Source organism: Nelumbo nucifera, chromosome 3 (genome assembly GCF_055504915.1).
Source record: "Nelumbo nucifera cultivar China Antique chromosome 3, China Antique-T2T, whole genome shotgun sequence".
Lineage (NCBI taxonomy): Eukaryota > Viridiplantae > Streptophyta > Magnoliopsida > Proteales > Nelumbonaceae > Nelumbo > Nelumbo nucifera.
The window spans coordinates 73,387,629-73,406,909 of NC_142651.1; the positions used below are offsets into that span (position 1 = coordinate 73,387,629).

The 19,281-nt window shown below is 39.3% G+C and overlaps 1 protein-coding gene across 1 annotated transcript in view; it reads left to right on the top strand.

The window, feature by feature from the left end:
- Positions 1–2,778: 2,778 nt before the first annotated feature.
- The window catches only part of LOC104585868 (Transducin/WD40 repeat-like superfamily protein), a 72,601-nt gene continuing 56,098 nt past the window's right edge, over positions 2,779–19,281 (top strand). Inside the window, exons 1-4 of the mRNA XM_010242884.3 lie at positions 2,779–3,247; positions 3,334–3,418; positions 12,143–12,182; positions 12,270–12,518. Coding sequence (XP_010241186.1) covers positions 3,116–3,247; positions 3,334–3,418; positions 12,143–12,182; positions 12,270–12,518 — 506 coding nt within the window. The 5' untranslated portion in view covers positions 2,779–3,115. The remainder of the gene's footprint in view (positions 3,248–3,333; positions 3,419–12,142; positions 12,183–12,269; positions 12,519–19,281) is intronic.

A 19,281-nucleotide genomic window follows, 5' to 3' on the forward strand; every position in this document is an offset into this window, starting at 1 on the left:
TAGAGGGCTCAACCTGTGGGGGTGGCCTCACATTCTGTTGGTCGTCAACTCTCGCAGAGAGCATGTAGGACTCGACCTATGGGGGTGGCCTTACAATTAGGGAAATTTTGTCCAGGCAAGACTACGAGAACTTGTCTGGGCTAATCATTTTGATTCCGCACCCTGGGGCGTTCCTTTGGTCCATGCATTGTTGTTGCTGCTTGAGGATGCCATTATTTGAGGCTTAGAGAACGGGTGAGAACTTAGCTTTTGTGTAGTGGTTCCCATAGACAGTTCCAATTGATGATGTGCATTTTGGCAGCTCTCGGCTGGCAAGTGACTTGGATGCCTAGCTAAACAGTTCCTAGCTGGAAGGTGGCTCATACGCCTAACTGAACAGTTTCTAGCTGGAATGTGGCATGGATGCCTAGATGAATAATGACGAGTTGTATAGTTTACTAGGGTGACCTGCAAGGAAACAATGTCAAAGTGCTCTGGTTGCTTTACTCGGGATGGGCATTCCAATGCTTAAGTCAGCGAGCTGGAGATTTTTGAGAGAGCTAAAAGCAAGAGAAATAGAGAGATACGAGAGTTAAATTGCACATACCTTTTGAGGTTGGAGGTAAGGCCCTTATATAGGCATTATTTGGCATGGGCCTTACGCACCGGGTCCGAGATCTCCAGGTAGACGTGGCTAACTAGTCCAATGTTCTCTGAGGTAGTCATGCACGTAGACCAGTCTTTGCGCCTTATTCAGTTTCCTCTAGAACATTCGATGTGGGAACCAACTTCTGAGAGACCCGGGAGTGACGAGATGCATGTAGAATTGGTCGGCAAGCATGTCTCGTAGATCGCCACCTGGACCTCAATTAGGTCAGCAAGCCCTCGAGGGAGGTCGCTCCTTACGTCGAGGCCACTTTGGCTGGTACTGACTAGGTACCACAGGTCGGCCATGGATGAGGTGTTGTTAACCGTCCTGAGTTATAGACGAGGTCACCAAGTCAGTGGAGGTAGGTCGCCAGGTCGGCAGTGGAGGCAGGTCGCCAAGTCAGTGGAGGTAGGTCGCCAGCTGGGACTCCATCATTTTGGCTAAGGCAAGTCATCGCCTAGGTGGTGCCGGGGTGTCATCCAGCTGTTCTAAGCTGTGTGTCATGATGTTGGTGGAGGGCCAAATCTGCCTTCATCAATAACAAAAACATTGGGAGTACAAATGATTTGTACTAAGTGTGAAGCTGGTTCCATTGAGTTAAAAATGAATAACAAATGCTAGACAAAGCAAAACATGAATGATAAGGTATTGGGCAATTGTCATTCATGATGGGCTCAATCCAAGTGATAGGTATTAGATAGTGTATGCATTTAACTCAAATAATATTAATGTATTCTAACATTTATTAGTGAATAAAATAAAATCATTATTATTTCATGTGTGTTTTGGTATATTTGTATAAAAAGTAACATTTCAAATTACATTTTTTGCCTTTACAATTAGAGAGAGACCAAATTCTAGAATAGGAATATTCGATATGTTTGTTAAAAAATATAGATAGACGTTGATACTTGGATCACATGTCTAGGTGATCTTTTGCGGAATGTGGACTATTCTAACAACCTTATGAAGATATTGAGCTAGGTCCAAAGTATCGCAATGTATTAGTGTATATTTGACCGATATATGTCAGTTTTTACGGTCACCAATATGCTAAATAACAAGAATTAGTTGTTTTTAATTACTTTAAGCACCCTCTTGGTAAATTATCAGCATATTGAGAGTTTCATACTTGGATCACCGGCTTTCTGTTAAGCCCAAATTTGGTGAAAACCCAGATAAGCCCAAATTTATTGTTATTTAAATGAAAATCGGCTTTCTGTTGAAGCTTCTGCGACTGTTTGGAAAGGTTTCCTTGTGGTGGCTTATTGGTTTTGTGTGAAATGTATTTGATGATGCGTGATCTGGTTGCTCCCTTGTGTCTAATGACTGGGCTCGAATAAGGTCCCGATCTAGCAGTGCCGTTCTGCACGGCCGTGCTAATGTTTGTGTGTCCGTGCTGAAGAAAGCTGTAAAGGGAGATGGGTGAGAGTGCCCAGGTAGGTTTTACTCAGGGAGAGCACTTAAGTTAGTATGGGAATCTCATGAGAATGTGTGAGAGAGCTTAAGTATATTAGTGCACATACCTTTTCTAGGTGGATTCAGAGTCCTTTTATAGTTTATCCGGGGTTCATGTGTCTGGGCAACGTCTCTTAGCCTTTGGCGGAGCTGTTTCCCCAATATAAGGCGTGTTAATGTGTCAGTTACTAGATTCGCACGACGGTTACAGATCGCTTGCTTAACTTGTGACGCACAGTTCGGCGAGCCATTCCCATGGTCGCTATATTGGCGGCCTTGAGGGTGGGCACGCGTAACGATTTAGGCGAGCTTGCCTTGCCGACTCCTGATTGTTCGCCCCAGCTCGGCTACCCTCTTGGCTGGTTTGTTTGAGGTGCTCCAGGCTGACCTGCCGAGCTGGTCTTCTAACATAGAGCTGTATTGTCGATAACGTCCACGTGTCGCCATTTGTATGGGAGGACCAAAATTCCCTCATCAGTATTTGTGCTTTTTTTGGGATGTTAACCAAACAAAGCTTCTAGTTTTTTATGGTGTCTGGAGGGCCCACCTCACCTTACAACCACGAGGCCAAAAGCCCGTGTGCGAAGGACCCTCCAAACGGTAACTTAACTTTGCCCAAAGCAAACCGGTGAAAGAAGTTCAACCAAAGCTTCAGCCCACCCATATGGGCCGAAACCATCCCCTGAGAGGACAAATGAGATCTGTGATTCGCAAAAGAGGGCGGCCTTGGGTGTTTGGTAAATTGAGGGGTTGTTTTGGTAAATAAATTTCTGTTTCCATCAAAGTATAGTAGTTGCTCGATTTCGTTTGGCTTTGGACTCCAAAGGACCAAGCCGGGTAATGGAGTTCTGTCTAGATCTCTATTAACAGCGGCTTCGAGTCGACCTTGTTTGATAATGCATGCGAACCAGAAGTTACAGAACAACCGTCGTTCCTTCTCTCTTAATGATCGAAAACGATTTTGCATTTTTGCTTTGTAGCTCTACGGAAGAGATCTGAACGAGAAAGGAAGAAGTTTGAGAAACAAGAATGCTTCGATTGAGAGCTTTCCGTCCGTCAAGCGACAAAATCGTGAAGATTCAGCTACACCCGACGCACCCGTGGCTCGTTACTGCAGACGCGTCGGATCATGTCTCTGTCTGGAATTGGGAGCATCGACAGGTTTTGTTTCTGCCAATTTCCCTAATTATTCGCTGCTTGCTTCGCAATTTTCACTGGATCTGAGTTTTTGGATTTGTTATCCTCAGGTGATCTATGAGTTAAAAGCTGGTGGCATCGATGAGAGGCGTTTGGTTGGAGCGAAGCTGGAGAAGCTCGCCGAGGGAGAATCAGGTAATGCGTCCCTCTTCCTCTCTCTCTCTCTCTCTCCCTCAAGTACGCGCAAATGTTAGAGGGCTGAATTTGTTGGTATGATATCATGATCAGCTGATTCTTTTCGAGTTACATTCACGGGGCTTGTGTTATGGGGATCGTATAAGGCCGTCTATTAATTAACCAATTATAGGTCCATATTCTTCAAATTTAGAATGTAACCATGGAATATTCTGAAATTTAGTTGTCTAGATGCTGACTGCAGGTTCTAGTTTTCAGATTTGGGTATCTTATTAAATGTCTTTATGTTGTCAAGCAGTTTAAGAAATTAATTGACTCTTTTTTTCTGACGCCAGTTAATTAATCGACTCTTTAGAGTACGAGAAAAAGAGTATTGAAATATTTATCAAAAAAAAAAAACAAAGAGTATTAAAATATTTTGGTTATTATGAAGTTTGTATATCAGTAAGTCTCTCTCTCTCTCTCTCTCTCCACATAAACGATGCTTATAATAAATAATGTAAGACTATTACATGCCCAAGATTGGTCAACTAATATACATGATCAAGAGAGAAAAAATTATCCAAAAAAAAAGCAAGAGAGGAAAAGGACTGTTGGCCTAGCAAGAAGAGAAAAACATGCTGATCAATCAGTCTCTGACAAGAAAAGGCAGATGTTGGTTGGCTAATCTTTCATAGAAGAGATCAGAATCTACAAAATAGATGAAATGTTAAAAACTTTTGAATAGACATAACTTAAAAGTTAAAACTATAAAAAACAGTGAAATAAAAGAACATCTTGATCAAGATGCAATGAGACATAAAACTGAAAAAAAGTTGAAAAAAAGCTAGTAGTGAACTTGACAGACCAGAAAAGGATTAAAACCAAAAAGATACTGATGATTAGCAAAGAAAAAATCACCATCATCATCATCAGTGATTTAAAAGGTGCGCCTAGGTGCACAGGCGAGGCACATTTTAGGGTATGTGCCTCGCCCAGGTCCTCGGCTAAGCCCTTTCAAAAGGTACACGCTTGGTGCGCCTAGGCGTGCGTCTGATGCGCCTTGCGCCTCAGCCCAGGCATGCGCCTTTTCAAAACTTTGCACTTTTTGCTTTTTTTTTGACCTAGCAGCTGGGCCGGGGTCTCCGCCCTTGGACCCCCGACCACTCCGCTTCGGTTTGCTTGCTCATTGAAACTCTAAGAACCCCTCTATTTGCTAATGCTGTTCATTCATTCATCCTAATAAAATATCTTCTTAAAAGGCAATTAAAATTATAAAATTATTATTTTTTATGTGAGAAATAAGAACTTAAGACCCTAACATGGACTTGTTCGGGCTTGTCCGAGGGGCGTGGTACAAAGGTGACTTATAAAATCAAGAATGCAATATGTTTTACATCACATTAGCTACTTGAAGTAATGCAATTAAGGAAAAAGAGAGATTGTGGGTTTTACATGCTTGAAAATGCTTTATAAGTTTTATTTTATTTTTAAATTTTCATTTGAATATGCTTTACAGTTATGTTTATGTATTTTAATTTTAGATAATAGGTTTTTTTAAACATTTATTTTAAAATTTAAGTTTATATTTTTATTAATATTATGTTTATTTTTTTTTTTTGAATTTTTAGCATTTTTTTTTTGTATTTTTGCGCTTTGCAAAAAGGCGCACACCTTGCTTTGCGCCTCAGGCGCAAATTGGCCCTTGCGCTCTTAAAACACTGATCATCATCCAAGCCTTATCCCAACCATATGGGGTCAGTACATGAATCATGTTTTACCAATCTGTTTTGTTTAATGCCAATTAACAAAGAAAAAATCATCATCATCATCATCATCCAAGCCTTATCCCAACTATACGGGGTACATGAATCCTGTTTTGGCAGTTTGTTCTGTTTAATGCCAATTAGCAATGAAAAAAGCATGAAAAGGAAAATAATAAAATGATGAAGCATTAAAGTATACAATTAGTTACACTAATGCTGTATGTTGTTGAGTCTGAACCTAAGACAAATAACATGAATAAGGACAGTGTTTTTGAAAGAAAACAAGTGAGATGCATCTTAAAGCATGTGCCTTGTTTGAATCCAACTATCCAAGTTCAAAAGGTACATCATGGTTTTCAAGGCATTACCTAGGTTACTAGGCGCCTTTGACTAGGTGCCTTGCCTCAATGCCTTGACTTATAGCAACAAGGTGCCTGTCTAGGCAACTAGGCACCTGCCTAAGTGACTAAAGTGACAAGGCAGGTGCCTTGTTAAAATATTATTCATATTGCTACATCTTGATATGTTTTTTCATATATTCTATTATATGCTATATATCATTTATACTTTGTTTAAATGTTTTACCATTGAAGTTTAAAAGATCCAACTTCCAAGGCTTTTGAGAAGAGAAAAAAGAAAGAATAGAAGTATAAAGAGGTTTTTTTTCTCCCGTCTCTTACATTAAATAAAACAGTGGCTCCACCCTTTCTTTTTCTCTTTTACTTACTTTCTATCTTAAACTTTTATCATATAAAATTACAAGCTTTTTTTTGTTGCTAATTTGTTATGAAATTTCATTATTAAATACTTATTATATTTGAGAATGTTGAAATTAATGTCTTAAGATATGATGATTTGCCATATTTCCAGAGGAAATTTAATATTTTTAATAAAGGTATTTTTTTTTAACTTTTGTAATTACTAATTAATATAAATGATGGTTGGTAAATACTATATAAAACTAGTGAATTAACCAAAATTTTTTATTTTACAAAATTCTTGTCATCTAGGCGGCTAGGTACCTATTGGCATATAAAACTATAATGGAAGGTGCCTTGCCTTAGGCACCTAGGTGTATGGTTGGCACTGTCTAGGATCGGGTTCAAAGTATTTTCAAAGTACTTGAGCCTTGACAAGTGATATATAACTTGGACAGGGGTGGGAAACTTTGTGAGGTGTGACCAAGGTTGTATAATTTGAGTGAAAAGAACATAACAGTTTCTCAATGCTTTGTGGTGAGGCAGGGTGTGGTGGTGTAGGGGTTATTGGTTTTGACTTTTGAGGTGGGCCAGGAGGGTGAGCATGAGGAGATTGGAAGGAGGAGGGGTAACAGATAAGGGTGGGGAGTTTGAATGTGGAAATAAGAACTTAGAAGACCAAGAGAGGGTGGTACAGGAGGAGGGCGGGGGGGAAGCAGCCTCAACGGTGAAGGGGTGATAAAGGGGAACTGACCAGAGATGAAAGTAAAGAGGCAAATATTTATAGCAGAAGAAGGAAGTAAGAACTTAGAAGTGAAGAGGCGAATATTTTACATTTATAACAGAGTTTGAATGTGGAAATAAGAACTTAGAAGACCAAGAGTGGGCGGTACAGGGGTGGGAGAGGGGGGGGGGGGGGAAGCAGCCTCAACGGTGATAAAGGAACTAGAAGGTAAGGTGATAGAGTGGAACTGACCAGAGATGAAAGTGAAGAGGCAAATATTTATAACAGAAGAAGGAAGTATAGAACTAAACCTATTGAATTTGGTGGGGATAAGGAGGAAGCTTCGGGGGAAGGGGAAGAAGGTTGAGTGGTGATAATAGATGAAACACACGAAATTCAGATTTCAGAAAGAGATTGATTTAGAAGAAGTGGTAAACAATTAGGTGAAAGTAAGAAAGATCCTGGGACTGTTTTTCTAGGGAGGTGACGAGTTTGCAAAGAAGGCATTTAGAGAGTTGGAGGAGAGGGAAAGGAAACAGGATAATTTTCTCAAGGAGCCAGTAGATTTTAAGTTGGAAGCAGAGGAGTTTCAAGAAAGAACAAAAATCATTTGGAGTGATGGGAGCTGTAATAGAAGAAAGTAGTGAAGAGATGGAATTTAAAATTTTTGAGAGGAATATGGTTTTGGAATTGGAAATGATCAACGCTAGTACTAAAGAGGCAGAGGTTTTGAAGAGGTTTCCTAATGCAGTAAGATGTTTCAGAAGGCACAAAAAATTGAGTTACACAAGTATTTAAAGTTTTCACTAGGCTGAAGGGAGGTTTATTTGGGATTGGGCCTATCAAAGGCCAAGAAATCCAAAAAAGTTGTGAAGAGAAGTTAGGAGGTTATTGTATCTTGTGGTGGTTCTTTTGGTTATAAGATTATTGGGTTGTTTGGATGGTTGTAATTTTTGTTTTGCACTTGATATTCGGACTTGGTTGTAAGGTGGGACTGGTTTATTCTTGGGTTGTTTCTTCTCTCAGGTGACTTCTGATCACCTTTCTTGTACTTTTTTTTCTTTTAAAAAAAATGATTTTATTATCAAAGAAATGTTGCTGCCCAAACTACAAGAGGTAGAGATTAGCTTGGAGAGGCCAGGTGCAAGGTGGTGGAAGGAATGTAAAAATGGTAGATTTTCGGTGAAATCATTTTATAATGTTTTGGCAAGGAATCAAGTTGAAAGATACTGTGAAGGGCATGGGTAATCCTATTCCTCCAAGGGTGGAAGCTTTCGCTTGGTTGGTGGCCATGGACAATATTCTTACTCAAAATCATCTGAAAAGAAAGGGGTTTCAAATGGCTAGTAGATATATGTTTTGTGAATCAGCTGGGAGGAGGATGTTCTTCATTTTTTTTTTTTGTTGCGGCTTCACAAAACTTATTTGGGGTTTCTTTTTCCGGCTTGCCAGCATGGAGAACTGGGATCCACAATTCCCTAGTGACATCTTTGCTAGTTGGCCTGTTCTACATGGAAACAGAAAAGCAAAATTTTTTTTGGTGTTTATCCCTTTTGCTGTATCTTGGTGGAGATATGGAAAGAAAGAATAGAAGGATCTTTGAAGGAAAACAAAAAACAAAGGGAAGGTTTGTTCAAGGGTATATTTCAAGCTGCTGGAATGGGTTTTGATCTTACCAGAATTTAGAGAAGTAAATAAAGAGTCATTTGTTGCAGGGGTCTTTGTTGGAGTTGGAATGTGTTAGGGAAGTGGGTAAAATTAATGTAATTTATGTTTGTTTATTGTGTATTTCTATTGTGGGTGATTGCTTATCACCTTTCTTAGATGTAATCTTTATCATTGTTTTCAGCTGATGTAACAGAAGAAGAGAGGAGAAGAAGAGAAGAGAAGAAGAAGGGAAGAGAAGAAGAAGAGGGAGACAAAAAACAGGGCTGGTGGTGCCAGCCTTTATATTTATACTAGGGCGCCCGTACAACTTAAAAGGAGAAAAAGACAAAAGTGCCCTTGTGGCACACATCTAATATTACATCACTCCCCCTCAAGTTGGGGCGTAGATGTCAATCATCCCCGACTTGTCTAGATCATAATGCCGCAAGGAATTCAATCCCATGGTACAAACATCTACAAATTGTTCTTCTGAGCTGATGTAAGGGGTGCAAACTTCTCCCTGAAAAAATGCTTGTCAACTTCAATATGTTTGGTTCTATGATGGAGAAATGGATTTGCAGCAAATCTGATAGCTGCTTTGTTATCACAATAGAGTGACATAGGATCTTTATATTGAGAACCCAATTCACCTAAAAGGTTCTTGCTCCACAGTAGCTCTGCAAGTCAATGTGACATGGCCCTATATTCTACCTTTTCACTGGATCGGGCAACCACACTTTGTTTCTTACTCCTCAAAGTAACAAGATTCCTCCTACAAAGGTGCAGTAACCACTGGTTTGGTCCCAAGACCAAACCATGCAAGGCAAGGTTGGCTGAGGTGAACTTCTGGGTTGGCCCCAAGATTAAATGGTCACAAAAGGAGTTGATAATAACCTCCTTGGGATCACAACTGGGGGGCAATCCTGGAACTCATGCGAGGCAAGGTTGGCCGAGGTGAACTTCTGGGTTGGCTTCTTGTTATGTTCTTGTGCTGATTTCTTGCTGAGTTCTTGTGCCCTTTTTGGTTTCCCATGCAATTCCCAACATGTTTCACGGGTGTCTGGATTTTTGGTAGTGGGTACACTACAATTTATCCTTATCATCCACCTTTTTCTGACTTCCCCCCTTTCTTGCTGAATTGGTGTTACCTTTCACAGCTAAAGCCATGGTCTCCCCCTTAGGAGGATTCATAGCAGACCTCCTACTTTCCTCAAACTGAACTAAAGCATACACCTCTATGTACCCGGATGGGCTCATACATGGAGTTAAGGTCAAGTAGGAAAGCAAACACTCGTTGCTGGGAGACCAACTATTTATAGGCCTTGGCATCTTTCTCACTCTCCCATTCAATGGTTTGGTAGTAATCCAATTCCTTCCAGATTGATGTGAGGCAGAATAGTAAGTTGATAAACTCCTCTCACCCTGCTTAAATGTTGAAGACTGTTTGCAATTGATAGATCCTTTGCATAATGTCTCTGTTCTGAATATGTTGCCTTGGCTTGATCCCGAATTTCCTTTGCTGTCTCAGCCCACATGAAATTTTGCTTGACAGATGGCAGCATTGAGGTCAAAAGCCACAGCATAATCATGCAATTTTCTTGATCCCACTTATCATAATCAGCAGTTCGAGCCTTAGGTTCTTTTGCTTTTCCATTTATATAATCAGCCTTACCCCTGTCTGTAGTGTACAGCTGCATCTCCTTGGACCAAACTAAATAATATTTGCCATCCAAAGGGGTAATGGTCATCGGAAAGTTTAAGGTCTCATGACCGCCATTCATCCCACCTTGATTGGAGGTGGTTCCTGAAGTTGCAGAATCTTCGGAATTCATGGGAATTCTATGTAGGCAGCACACACAGACTTACACAGTCCTTACTCTATTTGAGTTAACACAAAAAATACTGCTAAAACAGAGCACAGTCCTTGCTGTCACATACATTCACAGATCTGATAAACCCCTTTTTAAGGCAACAAGTACCACAAAAACATTTATAAAGTAAGCTTCTGTGCTCTGTCAGTCGAACCAGGTCACTTATGACCTACACAGGTTCCTTGTACATGAAGATTTCTGGGCCTTCATACCCACAAAGAGGGATTAACTCCCTTTATACCATTCGGTCAAGCAAGAAAGCCCAACCTGTTCTTGTTCTCGACACCTTGAACCAAATAAAAAAGAGGTTTAGCTTTTGTCCCTGTTCAGGCTGTGGGTTTCTGAGGCTTCCAACTCAGGTTTAAATAAGAAACACAAGAAAAAAGTCCACCGACCTCTCAAGGAACTTCAATCCGTCATCCACTGATTCCTGGGAGCTGTATTACTCAGTTGCAGTCCAGAAACAGGAGCAGAAATACAATCAAACAGTCCTCAGATAGAGATCGCACTTGTCTCTTTCATTCACAGTCTAGAGAACCAAGGAAGGGCTTCAAATAGGAGGAGGGGATTTACAGAGCACTGTCCTGCTCTGATACCATGTTTTCAGCCGATGTAACAGATGAAGAAGAGAGGAGAAGAAGAGAGAAGAGAGGAAGAAGAGATAAAGAAGTTGAGAGAGACAAAAAAACAGGGCTGGCGGCGCCAGCCTTTATATTTATACTAGGGCGACCATACAACTTAAAAGGAAAAAAAGACAAAAGTACCGTTCCGGCAAACATCTAATATTACATCAATCATTTTCATTTTAATAATTTTTTTTTATTTACTACCAAAAGTAAGTTTTGCACTCAATTGCCTAACTCTACATCTGATGATGGATAGGGTTTTGTATAAATAACAAGAACTGATCTACTATAGTTCAACCAAAGCTAAAACAAATAACTGGTGAATTAATATTTGGCAATTCAAACTGGGTCTCAACCAGTATCAAGTGAATTACAATTCTGCAATTAGAACCAAACCAGAAACCAGGAATGGATTCTTCATTATCAAAAAAAAAAAAAAAAACAGGAATAGATTCTTTGAATTTTATGATGGCAAGACTAAAGAAAATAGCACGATTCAAATGGCATAGGCAATTCACTCCTAAATACTACAAAGAAAGACAAACAATTGGATCTGCTTTAGAGAGGAATATAGCATCACAGAAGTAGTATTATCAGGTTAGTGTGGACAAGCAAATGAGATGAGTGTTTTAGCACTTCACTTTGTTTGAACATAAGCTGCAATTTGTGGTTGCCATTTTGTACCATGGTGATGGCTGTTGTATCCAATCAAGGGGTCATATATGCTCTAATCCTCCCATTACATACTCAAAGTATGTAAGATCCCCCCTTTTTCTTTTAGTTCTTTTGTGACTGCAAAATCATACTTAAAAACATTGAGTTATATTGAGTGTTGAAAGGACATCTCTGTTTCTATATGCTCCCTTTATTTTATGCGTAAACTCAAGTCTGAAGAGTTGTAGATTTTACTAAATTAAAACAATTGAAAACAAGGAGTATTATTATTAATCTCAAAATTTGGATACAAAATTGGGCACTGGGCATATGTGTTGAATATATGAGCATAAGGTATTGATAAAAAAGAAAAGATCAAAACAAAAATATATGTGCATAAGGTTCTTCCTTGTGGATAAAGTAGGATAGTGGGACCATTAAAAAGTCTATTTGCTTTTACATTTATTTTTAGTGCTTGATAAGTTGGATGTGGACAGCTGTAACTAAAGGTATTTTAGGAAGAGAGTAAGGTCTATTTGATAGTAATTGGGAAATGATAAAACTAGACCTGGTAATTGTTCCTAATGAAGTGTACTATACACACTTGTTATCATGACCCTTTTGGATATGTGTGTTAAACATTTTTAGTGGTTGTATGCCATTTTAATCATGTTGCTTTCTTGAACTAAGATCATGATTATCTTGGTTAACACTGTATATCACTATTGATGTTTTTTTTTTTTTTTTCAATGCATGCAGAGTCTAAAGCAAAACCAACGGAAGCCATGCGGGGTGGGAGGTAATGGATCTGGCTGCAACAATGTTCACTTCTGGCTTTCTTCTGCTGAACCTTAACTCACTGTGTTTGGAACATGGGTCCTTAAAGTGTTAAGCAGGTTAATTTTTATGATGACGATGTGCGATTTTGGCAACTTTGGCGTAACCGCTCTGCTGCTGCTGAGGCACCATCTCCAGTGAGCCAGCATGCCTCAGCTTTTAGTTCTCCTGCCCCATCCACAAAGGGAAGACATTTTCTTGTCATTTGCTGTGAAAATAAAGCCATATTCTTGGATTTGGTCACAATGCGAGGACGTGATGTTCCAAAGCAAGACCTCGATAATAAGTCTCTCCTCTGGCAAGTTCAAACTTTATTTGATACTTCATTTGTTGAATATTTATGCTTGACTGCAGCTAGAATGTTTAATCGAAATTTATGAAATTTTTATCTGGCTCAATGCAGAAAATATTTATAACCATTTATCCAAGTAGGATAGAAACATGTGGATGCTGACATGCTGCATAATTAAGTTATACACCAAATTATTAGTATCTAACCATCAAGATATACAAAGGAATATAGTGCTGGCCAGTTAGCTTTCAGCTCTTTTTTTATGCTGTATTTTCAACATTAAAATTTATTTTAGAAGCATAGTTTTCAAGGCGCCAAGGCGAGGCTAGGTGACAGGGGGCGCCTTGTCGTCTAGTTGCCTAGGCGATGGATTTTTTATGTAGAAAACATAGATCCTAGGGTAGTTCCCTAGGTACCATAACCATATTTCCTTAAGAATTATTCATAATTTTTATAAGAAAAGTATAGAGTTCATGTTAAAGTATAGAAAATCAACATATTCATGGGAAGAAAAAGAAGGAAAAGAAAATTCAAAAAATATAGGGGCTGAACCCTTATTTTTGTTATAGGAAAAGAAGAAAAGAAAATGTGTAGTAGTAGTAGTAGTGGTGGTGGTGGTAATAGAAAATGTGTTGATTAGACAAAATTTTAAGTTCTTCCTTACTTATTGGTTCAGGTTTTAATGTCTTTGGGGGTTCAATACAGCATTTAGCAATGTTTATATTGATTAAACCCTAACAAATAAGAAAATAATAAAAAGAAATTAGTATATAAACACACAAAATGAATATTTTAGTTTAATAGTGCCTATTTTATAATTATAATGTTTAAAAATAAAGAATAAAAAAGTATTTTATAATACATAGTACAAAACTGTTTGGCGATTAGGCAAGGCGAGCCTCATAGGGCGCCTTGTCGCCTAGGCGTCACCTTGACAACTATGTCCAGAAGATTGCTCTAGCAGATTTGTTTTTGTTTCTTTGGGCTGGAGTAGGTAGGTTTAGCCTGCTTTATAGGCCACTGAAGAATGCATTATTCCACCATAGAATAAGAGTATTAGAGAATAAGAGATTTAATGAGCCATGAGCTGGAGACATCTGCCTTAAGAAGACATATTGGGTTTATTTCTTTAAGTTTCTTATTGTCACTTATGCTGATCTCATTATCCATGTTTCATCTACTAATATCTTGGGAGAAGTAATGTGGCAGTCAAACATAAAATCATTTTAAATGGATTTTGGTAGTGTTTAAAAGTTTATGACTGAATGAGGTCAGTTACCAGTTCGATCAAATATAGCAAGTAAGTGGCCGTTGATCGTTCTACTTGAGTAATTCTTGTGGTTGCAAAAATTTACATACTTGTAATAGAGGGGAAAGAATGGTATGATAAAAGGCTTCAAGTTTTTTATCCCTTTTCCCTGTGGCAGGAGAGGGCCTTGTTTGCAGATTCAAGATGATTCCATTTACTTCTGCAGAACAACTTGTTTGAACTTTTCTCACTTTCAATGTGTTGTACTATGTTATGAAGCAGTTGAAGTTATGAAGATTTTATTTCTCCACAAGTGAATTCTTTGCAATTACTAGGGCCAAGTTTTGGAGTGCTTAAAAGTAAGTGCTTATTTGGGTCAGGACCACACTATTAAGCACTTATTGGCGTTTGGGAAATAAGCCCGAAATAAGTGCTCATTTTTTAAGCCCAAATTTCTAGTTTTTTTTTTTTTTAAGTGATTAAACAATAAGCACTTGTTCTATTTTTTTCTACCAAAACTGTCCCCAATCAATATAATTCTATTAATGCCCTTCAAATGTAAAACCTAGGGTTTGGCCCATCAACTGTTCAGGCCTAACACCACTCATTAACAGTTTCCAAGACAACCTCAGGTTCTCCAGTTCCTCCTCTCTAGGGGACATCCCAGGCAATCACAATCCCTCTGGCGATACCAGCGCCTCTGCAATTGCCGCTTCCATGGGAATTGACCTCCTTATGTGGTGACACCTGACCTTCTCAACCTCTTAAAGTTACTGTATTGCATGTTGTCCTCAATGCTTCCCACTTCATCCATTTCCTTCAAAAACATCAGCAAAAAGTGTCCCAATTGCGAAACTTCAACAAAAAGCTTCCCAATGCTTCCCACGTTGCACGGTATCCTCACTCCTCAATTTGAGAATTCAGTGTTGGACTTCAGGAAGGAGATGAATGGCTTGGTTAAAGGAGGAGATTGTGCATTGCCTGCTTTGACTCGGAAAATAGTTGCAGCCTGAGCTATCTGACCAGATATTTGGATTGTGCATTGCTGCTGTAACGGTTTCTGCTTCCCACATCTGCTGCGTCTTTGTTGTGAGTTCAATGATGGAGCCAGGCACAACGATGATGACTGTAACGATTTCTGCTGTGTCTCCTCTTTTTCGCCATTAATGAGCCCGACCTCCCTTTCTTCTCCATCCTCCGCAATGGCTTCTGCTGCATCTCTCCTATTTTTTGCTGGGTTGAAGCTGTTGGTATCAGTAAACTCAGAATTTCTCTCTTTCACAGCTTCATTGTAGTCTCCGTATTTTGCAACCCATGGTATATTTTGAAATTTGAAGAAACTGAAGGACAAATGAGTCACAAGTGCTTATTGGAGAAAAAGAACACCAAACGCCCAATATGAAACAAGTGATTATTTTTTAAAAGGGCAGGTGATAAGTACACGAGGAAGGGTGTCACCACTTTCCTTGAAAGGATAAACACATGAGGAGAGAGGCACTTATTTGGCCTTCTTTTCTGTAGCAAGTCGCAGGTGTTAATCTTCCCAAGGAGCACTTCCCAACACAAGTCTTGTACTTTAGGAGGGATAGGTTTGCACTAGATTTCTTTTATCAGGAAATTTTCTCCCAAAGGTTCTTACAAGACAAGAAGGTTAGAATAGGAAGCACAGGAGAAAAGGCCATCAGGCGAGGGGAACCAAATTCTTTCATCTGGAGAGTTAGGGTCCAAAAAAAACAGTTTCCATCTTTGACAGTAAGAGAACAAGGTAGTCACACTCATTATCTCTCAGACCCCTCCTAAAACCTCCCATTTTAGACCAAGTTCTGAGGGTAAACCAAATTTTGAGACAGATTCGACCTTGTACTTGGATAAAGAGAAGAGTAAGGGAAATTGTAGTTTAAGTGGGAGATCCCCAATCCAAAGATCTTCCTAGAATAAAACTCTTTCCCCATTGCCCACATCAAATTGAGTGAAGTTGAGAAAAGATGGTAATACCTCTATTATTGCTTTCCAAGGGGATTTTGAACAAGCATGAGGTGCCAAATTTGCATCCAAGCCATTTTTTTGCCATACCGTGAATGCTTCTAATGACCTTGTGCCACAATCCATTTCTTTCTAGAGGAAGTCTCCAAAGCCGTTTTTCTAGTAGAGCAATATTTCTCTTTGTCAGATTCCCAATACCAAGTTCTCCCAATTCTTTAGGTTTGCATACCTGTTCTCATTTGATGAGATGATCTCTTTTTTCATTACCCAGTTCCTACAATAAATCTCTCATAATTTTTTCCAAAGTCTTTGCAATTTTCACCAGTACTCTAAAGGTGGAAAGGAAGAAGGTAGACAAGTTTGCTAAGGGGGATCTAATCGGAGTAATTCTTCCTCCCATGGAAATGTAACTCTTCTTGCATAAATCTAACTTTTTGTGACCTTTCTACTACCGTGTAGTGAGAATGGGCCTTAGTGTCTCTATTTCTTTTAAGTTATGTTTTAAGTTTATTTTCTTTTAGTTATGGGGCTTAGTTATGGGCCTCTTTTTTTGTTTTTATTATTACTTTAGTGTTGGGTGCCCCATTAAGGGCATCCAGGGAATTGTACTCAATTTATAATTAAGAGAACAAAAGACATCTTGGGGAGTAGAGAGAAAGGATCAAACTCTTCCCTTCTCTTCTTCCATAAACCTCTGCTGAAACCATTCTTTCTTCTTCCTTGCAGGTCTGTTTCACAACTTGGTATCAAAGCAGGTGCTCATTTTCAACATCTTTCTCCTTTCTTAGCCCATACATAGTGTGTATGGAGAACTGGTCGGCTGATTAATCAATAGCTTATGTAGTAGCCCAATTAGGAGGTTTTTTTTTGGAGATTTTCATCTTTATTTGAATCCCAAGCCAGGTTCTTAGAGATTTTTCCCAAAAACCCTAGATAACTAGAGAAAACTTGTTACAAGTCCTAGAGACTCTTTGAAGTTGGCGCTTGGGGATCAAATTGGGAACTCTATGATTTCTATTAAGGGCGGCTTGGGTTGGATTGAGTTCTGGAACCTCTGGTAAGAGTAGTTGGAGTTTCTCTCCTTTCATCTTGTTGGGTCCTATGAAATCCTAGTTTTGGGTGGTTGAAGAATTGTTCTTTGCTTAGAATAGCAAATCTAGCTTAGTAAAACCCTAATTTGATTTTCGTTTGCATCTGTTCACTCAATGGGGCAAACTAAAGGAGAAACCAAATATCCCACAGATTTTGGGTTTTAACATGGGGGGCCAATGGAGACTTTGTTTGGGGATGTGACCACTATGAAGTTGGATGGAACCAATTATTTAGCTTGGCCTTAGTCAATTAAAATACATGTGTGTAGTAGATGGGGTTACATTTTATGATAAATAATATCACGTTTCATTAAGATCAAGAGGAAGATACAATCCCTTGGATAGGCATGAGATGCTGCCTCTCCAACACAAGAAACCCAAAAACAAAATTATAAAAACTATACAAGGAGTACATGAGTGCTACTACAAGATTACAGTTTAGCCTAGAGCAGTGTTTCCCTATTTGTCCCTTGTTTTGCCAAAGTAATAGCGAGTGCATTTGCTGATCTTCCCACCCACTGTACTATAACAGACATGTTTCTTGTCAGCCATTTATACTTCTTTAACTCAATCTTGTAAATTGATGCAACCTGCTCTGAATTATTTAACCACCCCACTACTATCTTAGAGTCCCTCAATCAACACCTACTCCACACCCAATTCTTTTGTGAGGAATCCTTGTATGGCGACTAACAATTCTGCCCTAACAGAATTTCCAACTCCCAAAGGGTCAGAGTAGAGAAGGATAACCTCTCCAGCCTCATTTCTTAAAACCCAACGAGATGTAATTTTTCTTCCACACCGCTAACCTCTTAAACTTCTTTATGACTGGAGTCCAGGACCTACTCTCCCTAGGATTTGCCCCTGAAGGAAGCCCTAAGTAGGACATAGGCCAAGAGGAAGTACAACATTCAAGGCAATGTGCAATAGCCTCAATCTCCTCATTCTCCAAATTAATCCCCGCTATGCAGCTCTTTTCTAAGTTGATTTTCAAAATGGAAATTTCTTCAAAGGCCTTAATCAACTCCTTTAAGTTTCCCACCTTCTCACTAAAGCGTCCATCACAAAATATCATCAAGTCATCTGCAAACTGAAGATGGGTAACTGGAACTTGGTTTCTACCTATTCTCCAACCCCTTATGACCTCTTCCCTATCAGCCCTAGTGATAATTCAACTAAAAGCATCAGCTACCAAGGTAAAAAGAAAAGGTGAAAGGGGATCCCCTTGCCTAATGCACCTACAGCTGGGAAGAAGTCCCTAACCACTCCATTTACTAGGATGGAAAAGTGACAGTTACTGACACAACCCATCATCCAACTGCACCATCTTTCCCCGAACCCACAATTCCTTATCACCTCCAGTAGAAACTGCCAATCCACTAGATCATAGGCTCTCTAGGTCTAGCTTACAAACAAAACCTTTTTTCCTAGATCTCTTCATCTCCTCCACACACTCATTTGCAATCAAGATCTAATCAATTATGTGACATCCTCAAATGAAGGCCCCTTGGGCTTGATTGATGATGGAAGGGAGGGCTTCTTTAATCCCTAAAGAAAGGACCTTGGCCATTATCTTATAGATATTTGTCACCAAACTAATTGGCTTAAAGTCCTTAGGATGGATAGGGACTTCATTTAGGGGCCTACCTATGAAAGGGGGTTACATTACCGGGAGCAAGAAGAAATCAGCAGAGAATGATCCTAACTATGAAAGGTGGATGCAAGAAAACTAAACAATAGTGGGTTGGTTAATGAATTGTATGCAGCCACATATTAGTTAGCACTATCTGTGGATGAAAATTGCAAAGGAACTGTGGGATAGTATCATGGAGACCTATTCCCAAAAGCTGAATGTTGCCTAGGCCTACAAATTGAAGAATGATGTGAATAATCTAAGATAGGGGGAGAAGCCCTTAGCCGTCTACTTCTCCATTCTGAAACCTCCATGTGCTTGGTTTGACATGTTTAGGGCTGCTCTTGTTCAGTTCGGTTACACAGACTCAATTAGATCATACTCTCTTTGTTAAGAGGAGAAATACTCTGGTTACATTTCTTACCGTTTATGTGGATGATATTGTTGTTACTGGAGGTTCCTCAATTCTGAATTTGAGATTAAAGACTTAGGGGAGTTGTGGTATTTTCTTGGTAATAAGGTTGCTAAGTCCAAAGAAGGTATCTTTGTTTCTCAGCGGAAGTATGTACTGGATCTTCTTATTGAGACTTGAAAACTTGGTGCTAAACTGCCTCCACTCCTATTGACATGAATCATAAACTCATAGCTAATGATGGAGAAGTTTTAGCTAACAGGGGAGTGTTTCAGAGATTATTGGGGAAACTTCTTTATCTATGTATGACTCGTCCAGACATTTCATATGTTGTGAGTGTAATCAACCAGTTCATGCATGTTCCCAGTGACACACATATAGCTGTTGCAGAAAGGGTACTG